General features: G+C 40.7%; 1 protein-coding gene across 3 annotated transcripts in view; it reads left to right on the top strand.

Moving 5' to 3' along the window:
- OXR1 (oxidation resistance 1) overlaps positions 1 to 24,302 on the top strand; it is a 290,279-nt gene that overhangs the window by 22,991 nt on the left and 242,986 nt on the right. For all 3 annotated transcript variants that reach the window (XM_037379603.1, XM_037379602.1, XM_037379595.1), the window contains one exon: positions 17,102 to 17,180. In XM_037379603.1, coding sequence (XP_037235500.1) covers positions 17,164 to 17,180 — 17 coding nt within the window. In that variant the 5' untranslated portion in view covers positions 17,102 to 17,163. Of the gene's footprint in view, positions 1 to 17,101; positions 17,181 to 24,302 lie in introns of those variants that run through there.

The following is a 24,302-nucleotide window of genomic DNA, read 5'->3' as shown; positions in this document are numbered from 1 at the left end:
GCAGCTTTGAACCTTGGATGTGTTCATTTGCATCTCAGAGGAAAATCTTTGCTTCTGGAGATCCCTTGGCTCTACTGTACATCAAGAGAATGGCATGTACTGCAGAGAGGACTATGTGTACTTGTAGTAGTAACTATGGATCCCATGATTGACTTGTCATTTTTCCCCTACCAAGGCCGTAAGAGATACTATCAAAACCTTCCAAACAATTAAAATGAGGTGGGTTTTTCTTTGGTTGATGGGGACTTTTTCCCCTTTCATTCAGACCATAAATCTTGTACCTTTGGCAAAAATATTTTTTCCCATTTCCTGCAGAGATTTGGTGAGGTACCATACCAATAGCTGCCAAAAGACATCTATTCAACTCTTGTGTTGTGTCTTGGAAGAGGATCAATTTCCTTGTCAGATTTTGGCTGGTAAAATAACCACATGCAAAGCTCGTTCCTTGCTCTTTTTGATGTGAAAAAGTCTGAAAAGAAACGTGACATTTCTGAAGTTATTTCAACAAATTATGGACTATTAAAATTAAACTAAAACTTCCTTCAACATCTTTGCATTGATTAGACTTTTTTGAATCTCTTTGGTGTGGTGCTATAAACCTCTTCCAGCAATTACTGTCTTTGGTGAATCAAGGAACTTCATTTAGACAGTAGACAGGTTCACATGTTTATATTAAGATCTCCAATTGCCACGTTTAGCTTTCTGCTGGGAGGAGCTAGATACCATACATAATTTTATTGAAACTGCTTGATATGAGTAGCCTTATGGGCTACTGATTCCAATGGCATATGTGGTCTGCGAGGTGTTTTTATATACTTAAAGGGGTCGTATTAATACTCAGAATTATGTCTAGCCTTCTATCTCACTGATCACAAATTTAACAAGAACAAATGCCGGATTCTGCAACTAGGATGGAGTAATGCCAGGCAAAATGGGAGAGCAGCAGCTGGAGAGCAGCCCTGCAGAAAGGGATCTGGGGGGTGCTGTGACACCAGGCTCAGTATGAGCCAGCAGTGTGCCCTGGCAGCCAAGGGGGCAAACGGCGTCCTGGGGAGCATCAAACAGAGCGCAACCAGCCGGCCAGAGGAGGTAGGTGATTATCCTACTGCATTTAGTGTTGGTCCAGCCTCACCTTGAGCACTGCGTGCGGTGCTTGGCCCCGCAGTTTAAGAAGGATGTGAAGGCCCTTGAGTGCATGAGGAGGGCAACACAGCTGGTGAAAAAAGGGCTGGAAGCAGTGTCCTGTGAGGAGCGACTAAGGGCTTTCGGCTCGTCTAGTTGGGAGAAAAGGAGGCTGAGGGGCGACCTCATTGCTCTCTGCAGCTTCCTGAGGAGGGGACGTGGAGAGAGAGGTGCTGATCTCTTCTCCCTGGGGTCCAGTGACAGGACATGTGGGAATGGTTCAAAGCTACCCCACCCCAAGGGAGTTTTAGAGGGGGCACAAGCATGCATTTGTGTACCGAGAGGGTGGTCAAACACTGGAACAGGCTTCCTAGAGAGGTGGTTGATGCTCCAAACCTGTCAGTGTTTAAGGGGCATTTGGACAATGCCCTTAACAACATGCTTTAACTTGGTCAGCTGTGAATTGGTTGGGCAGTTGGACTAGATGATCGTTGTAGGTCCCTTCCCACTGAACTAGTCTATTTTGATAAAATGTCTTCTAACTTGCTATTAACACCATCTTTCACATTAGCCATTCTTTTTGCCCACTTTTTTAAGCTACAGGCAGGGTTTTTTGTAACCTTTTTTAACTGTCCTTTCAGGGAAATGAGAAAGTTCATTGGAACAGGTTGAAGTTGTTACTGTTCTTGCTACTGTGTGAGTCAGATCCTGTCTGTGAAGAAAAATATGAGGTGAATGCACAAAAATAGGGAAGGAAAAGAGCAGTGAGAAATGAAATGCATCATCTGTTCCTTGTACTGATGTTTATAGAGCTCCTAGTGTGACGTAGGTACCTGTTCAGTGGTTTGGCAAACCTATATCAGCCGAGGACTGTGTAAGACCTTGTGTTAACTGGTCTTTTAGCTGCCTGGCTAAAAGTCAAAAGCTGGTCAAAGGCTCCATTGCTGTTGCAGAGTATGAGGTTCTGGCAGTCTAGGTCTGACCTTTTCTTCCTGGTCTTTCTTCCCAGTCTTGTCTGTCTTCCCTCCTTCAACTGAAGGCTAGAAGAATTAAGAGACAGGAAAAAAGGGACATGTCAAGAAAATTAGCGGGAACGTCTTGTCTTGCATTCTAGGTGATTTTAAGACCTTACCTGAAGCCATAGAAAAAGGAAAATCATCTCCATGTCTCATTCCTTAACTTGGTTTATTCTTGCTGCCTCTTAGCCTGAGGGCAGCAAAGGTGTAACAGCACTGCAGTATTTCCTGTACTTCTACATGACAATGAACATGGTGATGGTGGTAAAACATGACGCATTCAGGCTACCTTTTCTAGCTTTAATGTCAAGGATCGTTTGGCTCCACAGATGATTAATGGACTAGGTATATTATTATTTATATTTATTAATCAAATCTTAAATCATATGAACTTGATGGTTTTCACACAAAAATATATAGGAAGTTGGCTCAAGCAATCACAGAACACATTAATAAATTCTTTTTGAGAACTGTGATATATTGTTGAGCTTCCACAATTTACAGAACACAAGACAGGGAATGATTAGCTGCATAGGAACACCAGGAAAAAAAACCTGTACACAGCAAACTGTATGTGACCTGCTGATGTAGACTACTGAGGTAGAAAAAAGGAAATATCAAACTGTAATATCTAACCAGGATTGACATATGTAAAATGACAGTCTCCAGTGTTTGGCATCCACATTTTAAATCGTGAAGAAAAACAATCAGAAGTCTAGAAAACATGGCCTCTAAAAAAATTGATTTCTAAGGGGTTGTTTGACCTGAGAGAGACATACACTGGGGAGACGTGAGAACAGACAATATGTGAAATGCTTTTGTGAGAAAGAGGGTAAAGAATTATTCTCTGTGTTTGCTGGCAAAGTAGCGATTAGAGATTTTGAGTTGTGACAAAGAATATTCTCAGAAATAGATTTCTGAAACTGTATTTCAGATTGTACAACCTCCATCCTTTGAGGTTTTCAAGAACAGGTTATAGTTAGGCTGATATATATTAGAAATGGCTAGAATACATGTCATTTTGTTTTTGGCAAAGAGTATAAAATAAGTAGTCTCCTGATTGCTATTAGCCCTCCTCTGTGTTCACTAAATTTCTGACACCCCTGTGATCCCCTGATTCTTTGTGTTCCACCTGTCTGCCAAACACAGCCTTAACATAATTGGGCACAAAATTTTTGGATGTTTTTATTTTTGGGGTAAGCCTCTCTTTTTCTCTTTAGTTTTTGCTGACTTCGTAAAATAATTTAATGTGTCTTCTAAGAATCGTTTATTTTGTGATGGTTAACTTTGTAACTTCCTAGTTTACCAAGAATTTTGTTCTGCTTGGAAAGGAAAATAGTAGAACTTGATCTGCTGGTGTTTAGAAGTGGAAAGTCACAATGTGACTGCAGCCAGCATTCTTTAGAATAGGACCAGGTGGGGAATATTAATTAACCTTTAGGGGCCACGATCCTGTATGAGTCTTTTCTCTTATGATAAATCCACTTTTGCTTCAGCTGTGCTTGCTGGGATGAAAGCTGCATAGTGCCAAGGAGTGGAATACTTTGTTATTTACAAAACTGGAAGTGTAACGGTTGATCTAAAAAACCTGTTCACCAGTTTTCACAGATCTGGCCCAAAAGGCTTGAGAGTGGCACAGTCTATATAGTCTGCAGCATTCTTAGATGTGATTCCAGCTGAGAACTTCGATGTATAGTCAGCTTTCTTCTTGAAAAGGAGCAGAGGTGGACAACAGCAAAACTGGATATATATAAATTGTGAAAGGGAAATAAAGTATTGTAAATATTTTATATTGTCATTTCTGTACTTATGGCTTCCAAAAGATAGGATAAAAACCATTAATGTCATTAAATGAATGGTAGTGGGACAACCACAGTGATTATGAATGAAAGATTTTTTCGGTGTTGATAATTTAGGAATAAATAGGGAGAATTGCCAGCTGATTAGGGGAGACTTTTAGTAAGTGAACTGTCTGAGAAGAAGCATTTCTAATACAGTCAGGAAAGTCTGCATTATTGTATCTTGGGATATATTCTTCAACCAGCTAATGACTAAGCATAAATACTCTTCATATTGTATTGAATAAATGTCATTCTCTTTTTATTTTCCTCCTTTTGAATAATAGAGACTAGATTAAGGGAAAATGCTTGAGTGCCTATTTAATAAGAAATTGATATATTGAAATTCATATTTTATATCCTTCTGTACAGTTAGGTGACATTGAATTTTAGATATAAGTAATTATCACTGGAACTGTAGTTAAAATGAAAATCAGTACTGTAACATTAGTTTAGAAGTCAAAATGTGAAAAACAAGCTATATAATTTTAAGATGAGTTTACTACTATTATCTGTAGCATCTGTAATCAGGTACAAAAAAATGGAAATGCCTCCTTGTATGGTGATAGCTAATAAACTTGTGTGGTTGATGTATTCTGTTTTGTCTGAGATACACTCACTCAGCTCCCTTTCAGATTAGTCCAGATAAATACAGCCGAGGCTCATCTCTATTTCTTCATCCTCCAAAGGTTTCTATTTGTTGTTCTATTTGTTGTGGCTGACTAGAGACTTAGGTCTGTATAATTGTTCCCTGCCATTGATCACATTTAGCTAACATTATTTTATTATTGAGAGGGGGCTTTTATCTGTTTAAAAAAAATACAGTACTTGTGAAATACTGAGCTGAGCTTACAGTACCACTGCATTTTATAATAGTGCAAAAGAGTACAGGAAAAATAGTAGTTCATCTGCTTTGGTCGCAGAAATTGTTTTATCTCTACAGCTCTGTTTCTGTGGAATTACGATTCCTGCAGCCCTTCCTCTGCTGCTGTAAATTATGTAACTATGTTTCGCCTGCAGCATTAGGAAATGATGTATAGAAATACACAGTTTTTTGAATGTCATGTAATCAGACAGATGTAAGACTTGTATTTGGTTTACGTAGCAAGGTTTCGCTAGTGGGGAGGTTGCAGGGGTGGCTTCTGTGAGAAGACTTGAAGAGCTGCCACTATGTCTGACAGAGCTAGTACCAGATGTTCCAAGATAGACCCATCAGTGGCCAAAGCTGAGCCCATCAGTGATGCTGGTGGCGACTCTGTGATAACATATTTAAGAAAAGTAAAAAAACGAAACAACTGTGTGGCAGCTCTGAGGGAGAACTTGGGGGGTGGGGGGTGGGAGAGAGGAACAATTGTAGACATCAAGGTCAATGAAGAAAGAGAGGGAGGAGGTGATCCGGGTGCCAGAGCAGAGATTCCGTGCAGCCTGTGGAGAAAACCATAGGGAAGCATGTTGTCCCCCTGCAGCCTGTGGAGAACCCCATGCCAGAGCAGGTAGATGTGCTCTGAAGGAAGCTGCAGCCCATAGATAGCCCATGCAGGAGCAGGCTCCTGACAGGTGCTGTGGCCCATGGAGAGGAGCCCACACTGGAGCAGGTCTTCTGGCAGGACCTGTGACCCCTATGGGGGACACATGCTGGAGCAGTGTCGAGGGAGTGACCCACCTTGGAGCAGTTCATGAAGGATTGTGAAGATCCAGTGGGATGGACCCCACAGTGCAGCAGGGGGAACCATGAGGAGGAAGGAGTGGCAGAGACAAAGTGTTATGAGCTGACTGTAACCCCAGTTCCCCATCCCCCTGTGCTACTAGAAGTAGAAGCTGCTGGTAGAAGTTTGGAGTGAAATTGAGCCTGAGAAGAAAGGAGGGGTGGGGGAAAGTGGTTTTAGATGTGTTTTTATTTCTCACTATCCTACTGTTATAGTTAATTGGCAATAAAATTAAATTAATTTCTGCAAGCTGAGTCTGTTTTGCCTTTGCCAGTAGTTGGTGAGCCATCTCCCTGTCCTTATCTTGACCCATGAGCTTTTCTATCTTATTTTCTCCCCTTGTTCTGCTGAGGAGGAGGAGTAGGAGAGCAGCTGGTGGGCACCTTGCAGCCATCCAAGGTCAACACACTTTTTGTTTTATATTTACAATATATGTGGGATATACATTCTGAAAGATCATGTCTTTTCTGTGCAGATTAAAACTGTCTTTAGAATGCCTTTTAATTGTACAGAGGATACAAAATATTATTAAAGATTCTAAACCTTAATAATCATTTGAGTTGTGACTTGGATGTTGTCTGACTTTGAAGTCTGCTTATGAAACTATTCCTGAGTTCACAGATGCTCTCCTTGTGCCAGTGCAGCCTGTGCTGTACGCTGCATCGTTTAAATGATCTGAGTTACTGTATTTTTTCTAAAGTAAATACTGATTTTTAAAGATTTCTTTTTGTTTGAGGTAAGATATTAATCTGATTCATTTCAGCTCTCTGATCTTCTATGACGTTATATTTGTACAGCTAAAGGGACAGCAAACTGAGGAATAGGAGTTAAAAAACAGGATGGGCCTGATAAGAGAAGACTTCACTTGCTACTGTAGGAGATCTGTCATGGAGCTATGTCTGAAAGCAGCAGCCTGCCTGCTGCAAGTGATGCTGGTTTCTTCGGCTTTGAGGAACATTAATGATCCTTTTGTGTCTACTTGGGATATTCTTGATTTTCTCAGAGGGGAGAGAGGTGAATAAGTAGCACCAACTTCACATCTCGTAGTAGCGGTAAATGAACCATTGCATCTACTGTTTGTCTCAGCAGATTTAGTTTTATCATTAATGTTCATTGACTTCAGGTAAGCTTTTGGAAAGAGGTTTTCTTGCCTTTTTTTTTAGCCTATTATTTTCAACTCCCCCCACCCCCCAAGGTTCATCAGGCTTTATAAACTCTTAGTAAATAAAAATAATTAAATCCTGATCGGGCCTGGTTACTCCCTGTGATTCTTCTCTGAATGCATGCTGTTTTCTGTTCATAGGCACAGCCATTAATTAATAATAAATAATTGATAGTTCAGCAGTTGTGCCTAGAGAAGCAGGGTTTTTTTTATTTATTCATTTTTTTTCCCCGCCTTAGATTTTCAAGGAACTTAGATTTTAAGATGATCTAAAGGATGTAGAGGAATGTTCCTTTATCCTGAAATCATAGGGAAGGAAGCTGTGTGTGCTGCTGTGAAGGTGAAGGAGGGCAAATGGTTGTTTGTTTTTATCTGTCTTATTTTAAAACAATCAATACATCTCTAGCATGCACTGTGAGCATGCTAAAGAAATTTTTTCTCTCCTGCTGCAATAGTTAAGGTTTGCCTTGAATTACCTACAGGCAAAGGTGGATGATTTAACAGGGAATGACTGATTGAGCACATCTACATAGCCAAGTTTTATATACTATGTGGATGTTGTGGCAGAAGCTACACTTAGCTATGACATGAGAAAGATACATGCATGGTATTGCACAATGTAGTAAAGGAAGAGAAACAAAGCAAATGGAAATGAAGGATATCGTGAGGCTTTGGTGATCATATTCTTTGAAAGATGAGGGTTTAAAAACAAAGGATGGAAGAAGAATTATCAGGTGAGGTCACCCGAGCTGTCACTGGGATGAGGAAGCAAACTGGTAATTATCTTTTGTTGTCTTAAAACCAGAAATATTTAACTTCATTTTAGAAGAAAAAAACATCTGTCATGGAAACTGTATGATTCAAATGAAAAGCACAGAGAGGTCATAATGTAATTAATTTATAAAGAAAAAACTAGAAGTGTAAGAAGATTAAATTAACAGGATTACAAATGTAATCATAACAGACAATAGTATTAGATCTTTGTGGTTGCTGTAAAAGACTGTTGATGGATGAAATAATCACCATAGTCAAATATATGAAGTTAATTTCTATATTTCTAAAATACTTTCCCTTCAGATATCAGAAAAAAACATGTTAATGAAAACAAACAGAATTAATACTTCTTAATGGCCATAATGTTGGCTGCCCTCATGATTTACAGAGGGAAAACTGAAGTATTTATTAAACTCTTGATACTGAACAGACCTTTGATCAACAACAGATGGCAGTCGGGCTTATTTCACTGCATAAGAATTGTTGTTAAAGATTTCATTTACATTTCAGATAAATCGGTTTTTACATTAGTAACTGTGTTTTGGTTTTCTCTGTTTAAATAGGACTTCATTTTATTGGCTCTCTTATTTTTATTTATCATCTAGTTGCTTAGGAAACCACTAATGACTTGGTTCCAAGAGCTGTCAAACTAAACCTTTCATTGTTTATTTGAATTGTAAGGTATACTTCCATCAAGTGTTAAGGTAATCAAACAAAACAGAAAAGAATCAAGCTATACAAGGCTATATAAGAGGATAAATGTGTTGCATGTTTCATAAAGGCTTGAAGAAATTATTTTGAAATGGTTGGTTGTTCAATATACTAAAAAGGCTGAAATAAGTGGTTAGAGATGGAGTTTCACAGAGCTTGAGGCCAGAAGTAATCAATCTCATTGATTGTATCCAGGGGCCATTACAGTTCTTCTGGTTAACCCTGTATGGTCCTAGTGGCTTTGACTAGACGTAGCATGTGTTTTTTGAAGCATAGCTTTTGAGAAGATGATGTACTCCTACCTAAGTAACCTATTACACTGCAGAGGGCTACTTGCTGTAAAACAGTTTCTCACATTGCTTTGTGCCTTAGTTTTTTTGCTTTGCTGTGTAAAGTTCTTGAAAATTCAGGTGACGTTTTCTTGCTTCATGAGCTTTGTATGTATCTGTGTACCATTCAGCAACTTTTACTCTGAGCAGTTCAGGCAGTTAGGGTATACAGTTCCCCACGTATGGAAGAGGGCAGATATCTCCAGAAGAAAGTTGGTATTTTCAAGGCAGAGAGCAGGAGAAAAGCACTGACCTACCAAAAATGTTCTGCTGTTAATGATCTTCCCCTTTTCTTCTCTGTGTGTGTGTTTTTGTGGTTTTTTTTTTGGTTTGTTTGTTTTTTTTTTTTTTCATCTTTTGGTATCTCTAAGGGTGTTGGTGAATTTATCAGAATTTTTTTTTTTTTTTTTCTAAGTGCCAGCAAATCAGTAACTTTTAATAATGTATGGTATTTAGGTTTAATGCTGTATTGTTGAGACACACTGAATACCAAGATTACATGTTTTTAATCTCTGATGGCATTGGGTGGAATTACTCAAAAGGCCTCCAATGTATGAAAGTACAGTTTAGCAAAATAAATGTAATTTGTGTTATTTGGTGATTTAGCTGAGTACAGAAGTGTTTGGGTAGCACTGGAGTCTTTTGGAGGGGGCCATTAACACAAAGGCCCTGCCTTTGGGGTGTGAGTATGAAGAATTTAGAGCAGTGTATTTGTTAAATATTGTATGGGTACTTCATGGCATACTTGCAAAGTTTGAATAATGTTTAAGGGCCTTAGATTCTTTTACATTATTAGTAATGTGTGTTTTGGGTTGTTTGGTTGTTTTGTGTTTTGTTGCTGTTGTTGTTTAAAGTGGTTATGATTGGTGAAGCACAGCAGTAACTGGTTTTGATAAATTGAGAAACTTTGTTTCCACGAAGTGATTGCTTTGTAGCAAGGACAGAATTGGGAATATTTCTAGTTAACTTTGTGCTTTGCATGTCTGCTGATTTGTTTCTTCTTAGCAGTCTTTTTCCAGAGATAGCCTGAATGAACCGACTGCCAAGCCTTTCTTAGAATTTTCCTTTCTATTTTACTGCAACCGTAATACTTATATCAAAAGCCATCACATATTGTCTTTAATGTATATCAAAGCTTTCCTGAAGTACAAAAATTGTTTCATCCCCATTAGCTTGTTGTCACTTCATCATACTGTAACTTCAGTAAGTATGACCTGTTCCATGTAAATCTATGTTCATTTTTACTTGCCTCAGTACGGAACTAGAGTTCTTTCTCTTATTTCTGTTTTTTATATTTTCTTCTTCACTTGTTTGCTTCTGCAAAAAGAAAAATAATTGTAGAACAGTGATGCTGCTAATAAACTTCTTATATATTCAGGTGTCCCCAGTGATATGGGTACTGGAGTCATTCCCTTTCCGTTCTTCAGGTTATTTCTTTTGAACTGTTAAAATTCTGTGTATAGTTCTTTTTATTTCAAAGGTAAGAGATCTCACAGCCTTTGGATTTGGTTGCTGTTTTGTGACTCAGTATTTCACATTGCCTATTTTTTTTTCTGCTTTTACTTTTCACTGCTTACTGTGCATAGTAGTGTTTCACTTCTCAGGTTTTGTCTCATCTGCTTATTGCCCCCACGTAGTTTTCAGTATCTTTCAACTCAACTAAGTCAGGTCTATATTTTGATACATTTTGTTCCTGTTTGCTTTTAGTCCTGTATATACATATAGTGAATCTACCTCTTCTGAAAAGAATTTAATATAATCTGTTTTTCTAACCTTTCAGAACAGAAATTTTAAAGTGTTCTTTTCTTGCTGTTTTCTTAAAATCTTACCTGTATTTATCCTGTCATCATACTTGTACTAGCATTATATTTTAATTATCTCAGCTTCAACCATCATTTCATATCCCCTTCCATTTTTTTGCTTCTTTATACATAGGCACATAGGATCTCATGATAACTCAAGTTGGAGGGGATCTCAGGAGGGCTCTATGCCATCTTCCTGCTCAAAGCATGGTCAGCTGTGAGATCAGTCCAGGTTGCTCAGGATTTTATTCAGATGGGTTTTGAGAAACTCCAAGGAGGGAGGCTGCACAACCTCTCTGGGCATTATGGTCCACTGAACTTGTTCCAGTTTATCCGTGTTCTTGCACTGAGGGAAGGTTTCAGAACTGGTTGCAGTATTTCAGGAATGGTCTGATGATATTTTGAATAAAGAGGGGTGATCCTTCCCTTTATCTGCTGGCCAGACTCCTGCTTAAAAAGCCTGGGATGCTGTTTGCCACTTCTGCACCAGGGCATGCTGCTGGCTCGTGCTCAGCTTGCTGCCTCCATGGTCCATCCAGCCAGGCAGTGCCTAGCCTATGCCACTGCAAGAGTTTCATCCTTCCCAAGTACAGGACTTTGTATTTGTTCTTGCTGAATTTCATAAGGTCCCTGTCAGCTGGTCCAAGTCTCCCCAGCTGACAGCCTTGTCCTTAAGCATCTCGACTGATCTCCCCTAATTTGGTGCCATCTGCAAGCTTTTGAAAGTGCAGTCCATTGCCTTCTCCAGGTCATTGATTAAAGACATTTTGTAATTCTATATGAACATTTTATGCCGTATTCATCACTATAATACAATTGTTCTTAACAGAAAATATTTTTATTCTTGGTACTTGTGCTGAGATTTGCATGGGTGTAAGTAGTCAGTGTGAATCTCAGTAAATTATGCTTAAATGTACCTGGTGTAAATGAAAAAGTTTACTGAAGTTGTGCTAGTTTTACTGTATAAAATAGGATCTTTAAGACAGCATTTTAGAAATCACTATTGCTATTAGGAGGTTGCTCGTTTTGGAATTTGTAGCCTTCAGAATTTACCTCCAAGCAGATAAATGATATTTCTCATCTTCTCCAGTGCAAAGTGACTCTGTTTACTTTGAACAGCCTTTCTTAGCCGTTTAATGTGGCTGTCTAGAAGAGATCAAGGATGGTTCTCCCCAGCTGTTTTGCCACTTTGTCCTGAGGACAGTACTTCCCACCAGAGAGGGATAAGGTTCAGCTGAAAGTCATTAGCTGACATGCAGTTACTCTTGATAAACCAGTGAAATTGTATGGGAAACATTTCTGTGCAGAAACTTACTGTGTAAGGGGAAAAATGTCCAAAGTCAGAATTAATGTTTAATTTAATGTATGTGGTGACCATATTAGTCTTTCTTTCCAAAAAGGATATAATTATGCCGCAAGAACAAGAAAGATGATGCTGCAGCAGAGTTGCTGCTGAGGTAGGTGGCAACGTATCCAACACCTTGCTCTTGCTACTTTTACACCAGGCACCTTCAAGGGAAGATGCTTCAGCTACTCGGTAATTTTATACCTGTTGGTTTTCCTCAAATAGCTTGTCCTGTTTCCTGAGAAACTGCAGTACCTTATATCATCACTAACATTATTTATATCCAAGAAGAGAGAAGTCATCAGAGCCCTTCAGTTAGGAACATAAGCCCATCATAAGAACATAAAGGCAGTTTTACCTACTAATGTAAGATGCTTAAAATATAATAAATGCTTGTGAATGGTGCTTTTTAGTGGAAACAGGGGTGATCATCAAATGGTTGAATAAACTGGGGTTAACATTTTAAAAGTTCCACTGATGCTCCAGGGATCATAAGTGACTGTGTAATTTTCAAATATGGGACCTGGACTTCCAGGTCACAATCTAAATACTTCTGAAAATTAAATTAAGGCGCTCTAGCCTTGCTACTTCTAAGAGAAGAAGAATGCCTGCCTCAAATCTTTGTAGTGCATTTACAGATTCAGGCTCCACATTGTATAATCAGCTGTCTAAATGGCTTGAGATACTTCATGTGTGCACTGGGGCAGAGGCTGAGTTGCAGTCCTTAATCTCATCCATGTTCCATCTCTGAGCTGCACATCTGACAGCATAGGCATAACTTAGGCTCCCAATTAGCCTGGCAATCGTAAATAGGGAACTGAAGTGTGATTTCCCAAGATACTCAGGGAATATGCATGCCCTATATCCATTGATTTTCAGTTGGAGTGTACACTTGGCTTGCTTACAGACTTCAGAAATTCTCAATCAAGACAGCTAATTTGAAGCATGAATTTGTTATGGTCTCAATGCAGAGACTGATGCTAGTGAGTGGCAAGGAGAATAATTGCATGGGAAGGAAAATATACTTGGGGCTGGTGATATCTGTGCTGCTTGCCCAGCTGCAAGGCTGTGATTGTGGAAACAAGCAGGCATGGAAAGGAAGAGGGCGGTTCCCTTTGACTCTTTGCAGCTGTACAAGTGAAAGAGCCACACCAAGACAAAAAAACAGACAGAAAACAAAAAAGGAAACGATTTAAGAGCAACTGGTAAATTGAGACAAAAACGTCACTGCTCAAACCCATAATGAAATATGGTGCTGTGAAAATACCACTTTCTCTTCTGGAGATAACAAGACATTTTACCTGGTGTCATTTTATCTGGTTTGACATGGAGATGTGAAGTCCCCTTGAGCATCTTACGAATTTAGGAGGGAGTTTGTAGACAAAAATCCTCCTGTCAGTCAAGATCATGTAATCACAGCTTCTTCCTGATGAACAAAACTTTTGTATTTAGATTGCACATTTATATTTAAAAAATCAACTAAACTAGGATAGAATTTTTTGTTTTGTAAGCTATGTCTTTTTGCTTTAAATTGAACGTTTGGGAGTAGGGCAGAAATGTTTCATTAGCATCAAAATTACATGTTGTGAGGGCAATGTGTTTATGCAATGGCATTCACAAGGGAAGTGAAGCAAGGTCTGGAGCCCTTGTGGGGAAGGACTGTGGGAAGGGACCTGGTGGGAGAAGCCTTGAGCTGGAGGGGCTGGTGCCTGCTTGTGCTTTCCAGCTGCTGTTTAGCTTTTCCTTGGGCAGTGGACTGGAGCGCTGTGAACAGGGGTTGCAAAAGGGACTCCATTGGGCTGGGAGCATGCAGGGTACCCAGAGCACTGTCCAGGCTGTTCATCATGGTTGGTCTTCTCAGTCTGTGCAGCAGATTGAGTCTCTGCTTCCATTTCTGCTGGGAGCTGCTTCTGGCACATTTGCATCTAGGCTGCTGCTGGCGTTGGCTGACTTCTGCTTTGGGAGGGCTAAGCTTGTGGGAGCAACAGTGGCACCCTTGTCACAGCCATTAGCACAGCAGGGACACAGAGCATCTCTGCTTAAACTTACCTGGGATGGCTTGGAGGGTGTGCAGTGATGGTCTCAGCACCCCACAGGGCATGCTCACTGGCACTGACTGATGGTTATGTCCTTGGCATGTTGGAGACCTTGACCCAGATGGCATGCTGAGGGAGGCTGCTGCTGGCCTGGTGTGGGGCTGCACAGTGCCTGGGGCCTCTCCTGGATTTGGGTGACAGGAGCCTCTCCTGGGACAGGCACACTGAGCGAGGCGCTGACTTGTGTGAGGAAGGAGCTGTGGAAATGATGAGCAGACCATGCATCACCAGAGAAGTGAGGAGGAGATACCTGGGGTCTTCACAGAAACTCTGCAAGGATAAGAGCCTGAGCCATGCTAAATGAGGAAGGAGGGACAGATGTAGACCACGGGTGAACAAGTAGTGGAAGGTGGCATTCAAGACAAGAGGGGGAAAGATAATGATTTCAGGCAGCAGAAGCAAGTTTCCTGCTCCACCTTACCAAACACACATAGCATGGCAACAGGTGGGAGAAATTAGGAGTTCATGCACAATTGCAGCACTGACCATATTGGGATTACAGAAAAATGGTGGGACAGCCTTCAAGCCTTCATGACTGTAGTGCTGTAGTGGATGATACAGACTTTTCAGAGACTAGTGATAAGATCAGGTGGGTAAGCCAGGAGGAGGGGTTCTGTATAAAGGAGTGGCCTGAATACTGACCAGGCTTGCACACAGAAAGGACGTACACAGATGATGGAAGCAGGGACAGACTACTTGGGGGCAAACATGGGACATGTAGGAGTATGTCGGGGTACAGTCAGGAAACCTAAAGCTCAGTTGGGACTGAAGCTGGCTGAGGAGGTGAAGAGCAATGAGAAATACTTCTGTAAATACATTGGCAGAGAAAGAGGAAGCAAAGGGAGCATGGGCCCATTGCTCGTTGTGGCCATATGGAAAAAAGGCTGAAGTATTTGGTGCCTTTTTTGCTTTTAATTTTGCTAGAGAGACTTGTCCTCAGGCCTCCCAGGTGCCTGAGCCTCCTAGCACAGTGAAACAGTACATGCAGTAGAGGAAGACAGCGTTAGGGATCACTTAGCCCATTTGGATGTACACAGCTCTGTGGCAACAGATTGGATGCACTCAGGGGTGCTGAAGGAGCTGGTTGATGGCAATGCAAGGCTGCTTTCTCATCTTTGAAAGGTCATGGCAACTGGGGGAGGTTCTTGATGACTGGAAAACAAACATTTAACCCAGAATGGGTGCATACTAGGACCAACACTGTTCAGTGTCTTCATTAGTTACATCAGTAACTGGGTGGAGTGTAGTTTCAGCACGTTTGTGGATGACATCACATTGCAAGCAGCAGTCAGTGTGCTGGAGGGCAGTGCTGTGATTCAGGGGGACCTGGGCAGGCTGAAGAAGTGGGCTGACAGGAACCTCACAAAGTTTAGCAAAAAAAATGCAGGGTCTTGCCCATGTGATGGCATAACCCTGTGTAAAAGGATGGGCTGGGGACCAATCTGAGGGGCCTAGTGAACAACACTTTCAGCATGAGCCAGCGGTGTGCCCTTACAGCAAAGAAAATTGCTTGCATCTCTCGGCTGCATGGGCAAGAGTGTAGCCAGCAGGTCACGGAAACATCCTTCCCCTCTGTTTGGCGTTTGTGAGATTCACTGTGGAGTACCGTTTTGGGCTCCCCAGAACAAGGAGACCAAACGAGGTGATGAGGGGACTGTAGCAAATGGCATATGACATCAGGCTGAGACAGCTGGATCAACTCAGCCTTAGGAAGAGATGGCCAACAGGAGACCTTAGTTCTGTCAGCAAGTACCTGAGTGGAGGATGTAGAGGAGCTGGAGCTGGACTTTTCTCAAAGGTATACAGTGGTATGATAAGAAGCAGTGGACACAAGCTGTAACATGGAAAATTGTGATTACGTATGTCCTGGTTTCAACTGGGATACAGTTAATTTTCTTCTTAGTATCAGGTGCAGTGTTGTGCTATGGACTTGGTGGAAGAACAGTGCTGATAGCACGCTGATGGTTTTAGTTGTTGCTGGGTAATGTTTATGCTAAGTCAAGGACTTTTCAGTTTCTCGGGCCCTGCCAGCAAGAGGGATGGAGGGACATGAGAAATTGGGAGGGGACACGGCCAGGAGCTGACCTGAACTAGCCAAAGGGATATTTCATACCATAGAACGTCATCCTGTTTATATGTAAGTTGGGGGAGGAAGAAGGAAGGGTGGGATGTTCGGTGTTATGATGTTTGTCTTATGTGTGATGGAGTCCTGCTTTCCTGGAGATGGCTGAACACCTGCCTGCCCTTGGGGAGGGGTGAATTAATTCCTTGTTTTGCTTTGCTTGTGTGTGTAGCTTTTTCTTTACCTATTTAACTGTCTTTATCTCAGCCCATGAGTTTTCTCACTTTTACTCTTCCGATTCTCTCCCCCATCCCACCAGGGGCAATTGAGCGGCTGTGTGGGGCTTGATTGCCAGATGGGGTTAAACCATGACAATTTATCAGGAAAAATGTTTTTACTGGAACTGGTTCCCCAGAGAGGTTGTGGACAAGTTCAAGACTCAACTGGACATATCCCTGAGTAACCTGATCTCATTATGCCTGCTTTGAGCTGAGGGTTGGACTAGGCAGACTTAATTATTCTCCTATTCTATAGTATTTTCATATTTATATATTTTTTATATTTTTTATAAAGTTTGGAATTTTTTTGTGTTTAAATAATATTTCCTGAGGCCCATACTTAGTAGGCCCACTCCAGGAAATTTCTTATTTATATTAATGATTTCTTTCTGGAAAAATGACTAATTTACTACGGTAGTCATTCAACAAATTGAGCACCAAAATGCAGTTAAGATGTAAATTTCTATAGCTGTGTTCAGACTGGTAGTTCAGGAAGTTCTTGTTTAGTTGCTTTGAGGCACCTGAATTTCACTCCAGCACGTGAATTCCCTTTTCAGAGGCAAGGGCTTTTAGATGTTGTGCTACCATATAGCATTATACCTAACTCTTTGGTTGAGTAACTGCTTTAACAACCTCAAGTTTAAGCCCTACCAGTAGGATTTCATCTTAGTTTATTTAACTTACATCTTTTGTTTGTTAATCTTTACATTGTTTTGCTAACCTTAGTATTTCTATATAACTGCCACGTGTCCTCTGAAGTGGCACTGGAATATGTTTACTAATTTACTTATTGTTCAAAATATTAAAATCAAGGTCCTGAGTTGCTTGATCTAAAAATATCTTTCTTTCTTTTCATCCAGGTCAACAGAAACAGCCTGTGCAGAGCAGTGCATTCATAAATGTGAAACAAGCCCATACCATCATGTTTGGCACTAAGAGGTCAGTTTTCACCTTTGTTGTTTGCTTTTCATCTCCAAAAAATAGTATTGCTGTTGTGACTTCAGTCTGAAAATTGTATTTTTTTAAAATGTGTCGTTATACAAATATATCAGCTAGATACATTGCTCTTTCTATTATATTGATTGTTTTTTCTTTACTGTGCAGCTCTGGTCTACTTTAATTGACAGGTGTGTGGCATACAGGCCATGTAGCACTAAGTCAAATAGTATCCCCAAGGCATTATGGGTCACAGCAAGACTACCAGAGAAGACACTGTACTAGTGCTGGAGGGCATCCCTCCTGTTTCCAGGGTATGGAAAATAACACCAGGATAACAAAGCACCAGTGTAAGATAGGTTCTTTTCTGCCATTTTAGGGTGTCTGTACTGAATATAAGGTAACCTCCACCTCTTATTCTGCATGATTCAGTGTCATACCCTAAAATGTCTCCAAAAAATCAACATTTTTGAATCTATGCTGTCTCCTTCCTTCGTCTTTGAGTGCTCTCCTTAAGCATCAGGTATCTTGTGTCGTCAACAGACAGCGTGGCCTTGCTTCCCCCACAGTTCCTGCAGCTGCACAGGCTGTCGTGACACCTTGAGGCACCTTGCCAGGTCCAGCTTCTGCACCTGTGGGTCTGGAGGTGATTGTGATTCCTTCGTGAAACAAAGACACTATAGACCATTATTCCCCTGTATGAGCTCCCTGTTTTTTTCATTTGTTGGTAGGCTTTTAGGTTATTAGTACATGCTAGTCAAGGACTTCAACACTTGTGCCCCAGTCGCATGGCAGCCTAGTGAGACATTTGCCCCATGCAGTGGCAAAGCACCTTTAATCTGGTACCTGGAGAAGCAGCTCACCTCTTCTGAACTGTTGGAAAGAGGGCAGGCTAGTTTGTCCTTAAGTAGCTAGCACATATGAAGCAGCATCTTCAGTGCCTGCAGGAATCAGGGGTGGCAAATAACAAGAAAAAGCAGCTTGGTTTTCCAAGGCATCAGCTCCCACACAGTTGCGCAAGGCTTCTGTGTGAGCTGCAGCCTGGTCTGAGTCAGGGTGCTACCAGGGCCTGCCCAGTCCCTTGTGCTCTTACAAGCCTGAGCACTGCTCTCTCACATGGCAACAAATTCTATGGAATATTTTATGTCTCTCTGAAGTGATACTGGCATCTGACTCCAGGCTCTTGTTACCTTGTATACAAAAAGCAAATGCAGTACATTTTTAGGGTAACTTTTCAGGAAAAGTAAACTTTGGTCTTATCTTTAGGTAAGTACAGAACTTGTTTTATTAGTATGATGCGTTTAAGTTAACTGTTTCTGAGGGTGCAGTCAAGGAATTGCAAACTTCCCATTTGAGGATTTTGGGTTTTAATTGATTGCCTCTGCAGAATGTTAACACTTAAGTTAACCAAAGACATTCTGCTAAGTGAAATAAATTACTACATTACATTATATTGTAGTGGGTTAGTTATTTCTGCCACTGTTTAATATTACCCCATATGAACTCCTTCTGGGCTGATCTAAACTTTTTTTTACTCTCAGGAGAGTCTATCTTTTCTTAGCATTATAAAGCAATGACAAAATGAAGAATTGTGTTTGATTGGTAGCCTTGAAACTTCTCATTCTTTATCTTTTTTTTTTTCTCCCAGATTGAATCTTGATTACTATGCAAATGAAAATTCCTCATAAGGAATACTGCAGGCAATATGAAATTCTCTTTCATGTCTGCAAACAAGAGGTTTTTTGAAAAAAGGCACATCTTGGGAACAGAAGTTCCTTGCCTCTCCGTTGTACTGTATTCTGCTGTTTCTCACTTGATGCAGATGTTTGAAACAATTAGACAAAATAAAGGATTTCCTGGTTCTGGGAGGGAAAGGGGCAGAGTGGTCTTCTGTAATTCTAGCCTTCTGTGTGCAAACTGGGAAATTACATCAAGTGTTCTTGAGATTGGTATCATATTTTAGTTACGCAGTGATTGAGTACTTACCAGGTATTTTGCTCTCCCAGTTGCAGTAGTTTTGAATTTAATTTTCATAGAGGACTGTTAAGTGTGAAAAAGAAAGAAAATCTTGAGGTTTTATTGATCATCTTTAAAAGTTATAAACTCCTGCAAATAGACTGCCTGAAACTATTGAGAGTTTTTGTAAATCTTGGTTTGATATGTTAATTCTTTTCCTAAAAACAAATATTGTATTTATGTGGAAATATCATGAGGAACAAAGCTATTTTTCTGTAGGAAATGACAATTTAAGTTTTATTTTCTTGTAAAATCAGTTTTTAATTGGTTCTAATAATACATTGCTAATTATAATTTCCACAAAACATTTAACAAAATTTACAAAACTCTGACTCAGAAACTGAATTATCTACTGTCACCAGATCTTTGGAAGTTATCAGGTATATAGTACCTCAGTTCCTTTTTTATTTATACCTTTTTCTTAAATTTGTATACAAAGTCTATTTTTAGTCGATAATCTTTGTTGAACGGACTGAGCAATGAAGTCGATAAAAGTGAGTGTTGTATATTAGAACAGCTTTGACAATTTGTATGTGAGGAAGATATCTCTCAGCTGCTTTATAAAAAGCTGTATTGTTAATGTGAACTGACATCACTAACAGAGGTGAATTCCTCTTGATTCCAATTTAATTTGAGAGCTGATCCCATCCTTCTACACACTGAACTATTGTGGTTTCTCTGTGTTATGTTGTATTCTGCTCTCATCCCTTTCTCTATCGTGTTAATGTTTCTTCAATTAATTAAATCTACAATAGACTCCAACATTGAAATAGCAGAGGTCAGTATGTATACCAATGAGTTTCTGGTATGTTGTATTATTCATGTTGTGTACTTATTTCAGTCTTGCAAGAGCAATTGCTGATCCCATTGTCCTCCTGTGGAATGGAAAAGTGTGTACATGGCTATAGAGAAGGTATTTTTATTTTGTGGAAACCAACTTTATATGTGCAAATTGCTTTGCAAAGATAGGCTCTAAGTTAGCACATCCTCAGGATTTTTAGTAAACTCTGTCTGACTGTCTACCTACCACTGGCATCATGATGTTCAGGAATACTCTAACCTGTGGTTATATACGTTCTTCAGTTTAGAAATATTATGTTGTATAACTCATTTAAACTGGGTTGTGGTGGATCCTTGGCTGGACACCAGGTGCCCACCAAGCTGCTCTATCACTGTCTTCCTCAGCAAAACAGGCAAAACAGGGAGGGGAGAAAGTAAGAGGGGACCCCCCCCCCCCCCAATCTTACAGGCAAGGTAAAGGCAGTTTAATAAAGCAATAAGAAAGGTTGTGCATGCAGAAGCAAAGGAAAACAAAAGCTGTTACTCTCTACTTCCCATCAGCAGGCGATGTTTGGCCACTTCCTGGGAAGCAGGGCTTCAGTACACATAGTGGTTGCTCTGGAAGATGAACATTGAAAATAATGAATGTGTGGTGTGTGTCTGTGTCCTGTCCCGTCCCGTCCCCCTTTCTCTTAGCTTTTATATCTGAGCAGACATCATATGGTATAGAATGTCCCATTGGTCACTTTGGGTCAGCTGTCCTGGCTGTGTTCCCTCCCAAGATCTTGCCCACCCCCAGCCTGCTGGTGAGAGGGGGAATGCTGGAGGGGCAGCCTTGATATGCTGTGCAGCACTGCTCAGTGGTAGCCCCAACACTGGTGTGTTACCACCCCCTTGCTAGCTGCCAACACAGGCACAGCGCTCTGAGGGCTGCAGTGGGGCTCAGCCAGACCCAATACAAATATCCACACAGCCGGAGAGTATTTCTCCTGGATGGCATGCTCAGTTCTCTTTTCCTTCTGTAGCCTAGATCAGAGCACTTCAAAAGATGGCCTAGGTGACAGACCTAACCCCCAGTGCCCAGCTACATAAACTTCTTAAATGAGTTCAGCAGACTGAAGGAAGCATTTGTGAGAAGCAGGAGGTTAGAAATATGAGGACATTTGCTTAAGTATATGTGCAGTACAGTTCCATTTCTGGAGCTGCATCCATTTGTCCCATTTTTCAGGAGTCTTGCATGTGGCATATGTATTGGGCTTGTGGAGGGGTACCACCTTAGTCCTGCGAAGTGCACGGACTACCACCAGTATCTCTGGCTAATTAGAAGTTAGCTGCCACATCCAAGTATGTCTGAGCTGTCACCTGCCATAAGTGTGTGACGTCTCCTTCACCCTCCACTGCTTTGAACCTCAAAAAGGTCCACAGAGCTAAGATTGCTGCTAGAGCTTGTGTGATCTGTTGCCAGTGCTTCGGCTGTTGAGGTCTACTTTTACCAGGTTTAAATCAAACTCTTTTTGGAGGAAAGAAAGAAAAGGTGAACAAAAAGAGGAAAGGACTCTGATCTCTAGACCCCCTGATTGCCCTGATGTGAACTCAGGGTTTATTTTTATTTATTATTGCACTTTATTTATAGGGTGTGACTCCAGCCTGAGGCACCGGTGGCTAATGCAGCTGGTAGCTTCTGTTATGTGCCAATGGGTGGTTTGGTGCTTTGTGATGGATGGCCAGGTTGTGTGAATGGTAGCGCTGTCAGCCTGCGCCAGTGGTCCAAGAGTTTCATAACAGCAGTTGTTTCTGGAGGCAAATAATTTTCTTTCCAAATCGTATTCCAGTTAGCCATCCTGGAAAGTTATAGTAAATTTTCTTAGGCCAGGTCTGTCAGCAGCAATTTGAGTCCTATGATAAGTAGAAAAACAAACCTTTCTTCCAGTGTCAACTTATATTGGCATGTTTATAATCTTAGATAATAGCTGAGCTGGGCAAGTAATGTGACTGGTATAGAAGGAGGATTAAGGGATTTGGAAAGACACATCAGCTTTTTATTCACTGACAGCTACTGACTTCCTGTTCTTTTACCTAGTTTTGATTAGAAAGTTAAGGAAAAAACCTGTTCATTTATAAACTCCTGATAAGAACAGACTGTAGTGTTTTCAAGATAATATAAGGCTAGTTTCCTCTTTCTCCTTAGCTGCAGAAAGGCTATTTTTATATATGGTTTCTAAATTTCATGGGTTTTATTGGCATTACTCCTGGACCATTCCTGTGTTTGTTCTGATTCCTCTGCCAGGTTCTAAAGCACGGCCAGTGCATGGCCACGGAAGTCTGTCCGTTAGTGAACACTAAGACCATGTGTCAAAGTTCTTTTCTTTGAGATTTGAAGCATACAGAAATAATTATCTGTTTTGACCTAAATTCACATGGTGCTTACTGTCCCCTTTTCTTTTGCTTTTTAACTGGAAGTGACACTACTTGAATAAAGCTATAACACACATTGTCTCTTCTGCTCTGTTATGGAATTAACTTTTCTTTCTACTGAACTTTGTTATGGTAGTGAGCTGCAAAATAACATCTGTTGACATGGACTGAGTTTACTGCCATTTCTTAAATGTGAACTTCCAATGTTTTGTGCTATTTTACTGCTTCGGGGCCTGGAGGCTGAATGATGCGGGTTTATAAGGCAGCTGTAGGACTTGGTTTCAAGTTCAACCAGTACAGACACCTAATATATAGGTGTATATAGGGCAACAGAATGTGTAACATCCTATTGACTTGTCTTTTGGTTTTCAAGGGTTTTTTCCCTTTTACACACCTGGCCGTTTTTTCCAGCCTGTGCTATGAGAGCTTGGATTTATTAATAGACCATGTAACTCTTCAGATAGGGTAACTCAAGCCTTCATGCATGCATGGTCTCTCTGTCGTGGAATTAATCCAACATGGAGTACAGGTCTCTTCTGATAACCCACAGTTGCTCTCGGCAGCATTTGTTCTAGGTGTGGGTAAACAAGAAGTGGACCTGAGCATGTTGATCCAGTAATGAATGATTGCTTGCTCACATCAGATGGCAGCAGGGAAGATTTTTCTTCACCTTAAATGGTCACACTACTCCAGTGCCAATTGATTCAGGATGTAAGGGGCCAAATTCTCTGTATTTCTTGACAGCTTTATGTGTTTGTAGATCCAGAACTTAATCGTACAGCAGAACTTCAACTTCCCTGTAGACCGGCAATTTGTCAGGTATTTCCTCTTTAAAGTCTTAATTCTGCATAGTATTCCTCTTTTCATTGGATTCGGTCTTTGCACACACTGTGTTCTCTGATACCTTTGCGCCCAGTTTCCTGTCTACCTTGTCTAAGCATCTGCTGTGAATCTTCTGCCTCTTGCTCTCGGTTCACCCACTTAGACTCAATTCACTGAAATTCTTAATGATCCCCTTGTGACCAAGTCCATCCAGGACTCTGTACTTGGGCCTCTGCGACTTGGTAGCTGCTTTTAACATACACTTCTTGAAATTTTACCCTTTGTTATCTTCCCTGAGTCTCACTTCTCCTAATATTACTCCTTCTGCTGGAGGAAGGAGAGTTTTGATCTTTGTTACTTCCTCTGGTAATAATGAAACTAAACTCCAAAGTAGCAATGTTTAAATAATGAAGTAGTAAGATAAAAATTTGATTTGCCATGGATCTGAAGAAAAAAGTTCTGAAGAGATTATAGATTATGTGGTGGGTTCACCTCAGCCAGCAACCAAACACCTGCACAGCTGCTCACTTACTCCACTGTCCCTTGGGATGGCGAGAAAAGAGAAAGAAGGTATGAAGATTCGTGAATCAAGATAAAGACAGGGTAATAGGTGAATCACAAGTGCACAAAAGAAAATTGGGAATTCATTCACTGCTTCCCATTGGTAGGCAGATGTTTAACCACTTTCTCGAAAGAAGGGCTTGAACACATGTAATGGTTACTTCAGAAGGTAGGTGGCATAACCACAGATGTCCCTCTTCCTCCTCCTTTCCTTCAGCTTTTATTGCTGTTCACAAGATTGTATGGGTGTGGAATATCCCTCTAGTCACTTGTGGTCAGCTGCCCTGCCTGTGTGTTCTCCTAGCTTCTTGCTCATCCCCCCTGCCTACTTTTAGGGGGAACAAGACAGGAGGACAGAGTGGGAGCCAGAGGACTTGACACCGTGTAAACAATAGCCAAAATAGTAATGTGTTGTCAACACTGTTTTAATGACAGATCCAAAACACAGTACCATATGGGCTGCTATGAAGAAAATTAACTCCATCCCAGCCAGACCCAATACAATGTAATAAGCCCAATCAGTGTTATATA

The sequence above is a fragment of the Falco rusticolus genome, chromosome 3 (assembly GCF_015220075.1).
Source record: "Falco rusticolus isolate bFalRus1 chromosome 3, bFalRus1.pri, whole genome shotgun sequence".
Taxonomy (NCBI): domain Eukaryota; kingdom Metazoa; phylum Chordata; class Aves; order Falconiformes; family Falconidae; genus Falco; species Falco rusticolus.
Note: the sequence above shows the minus strand (reverse complement) of the source record. Positions and strands in the feature narration are given on the sequence as shown.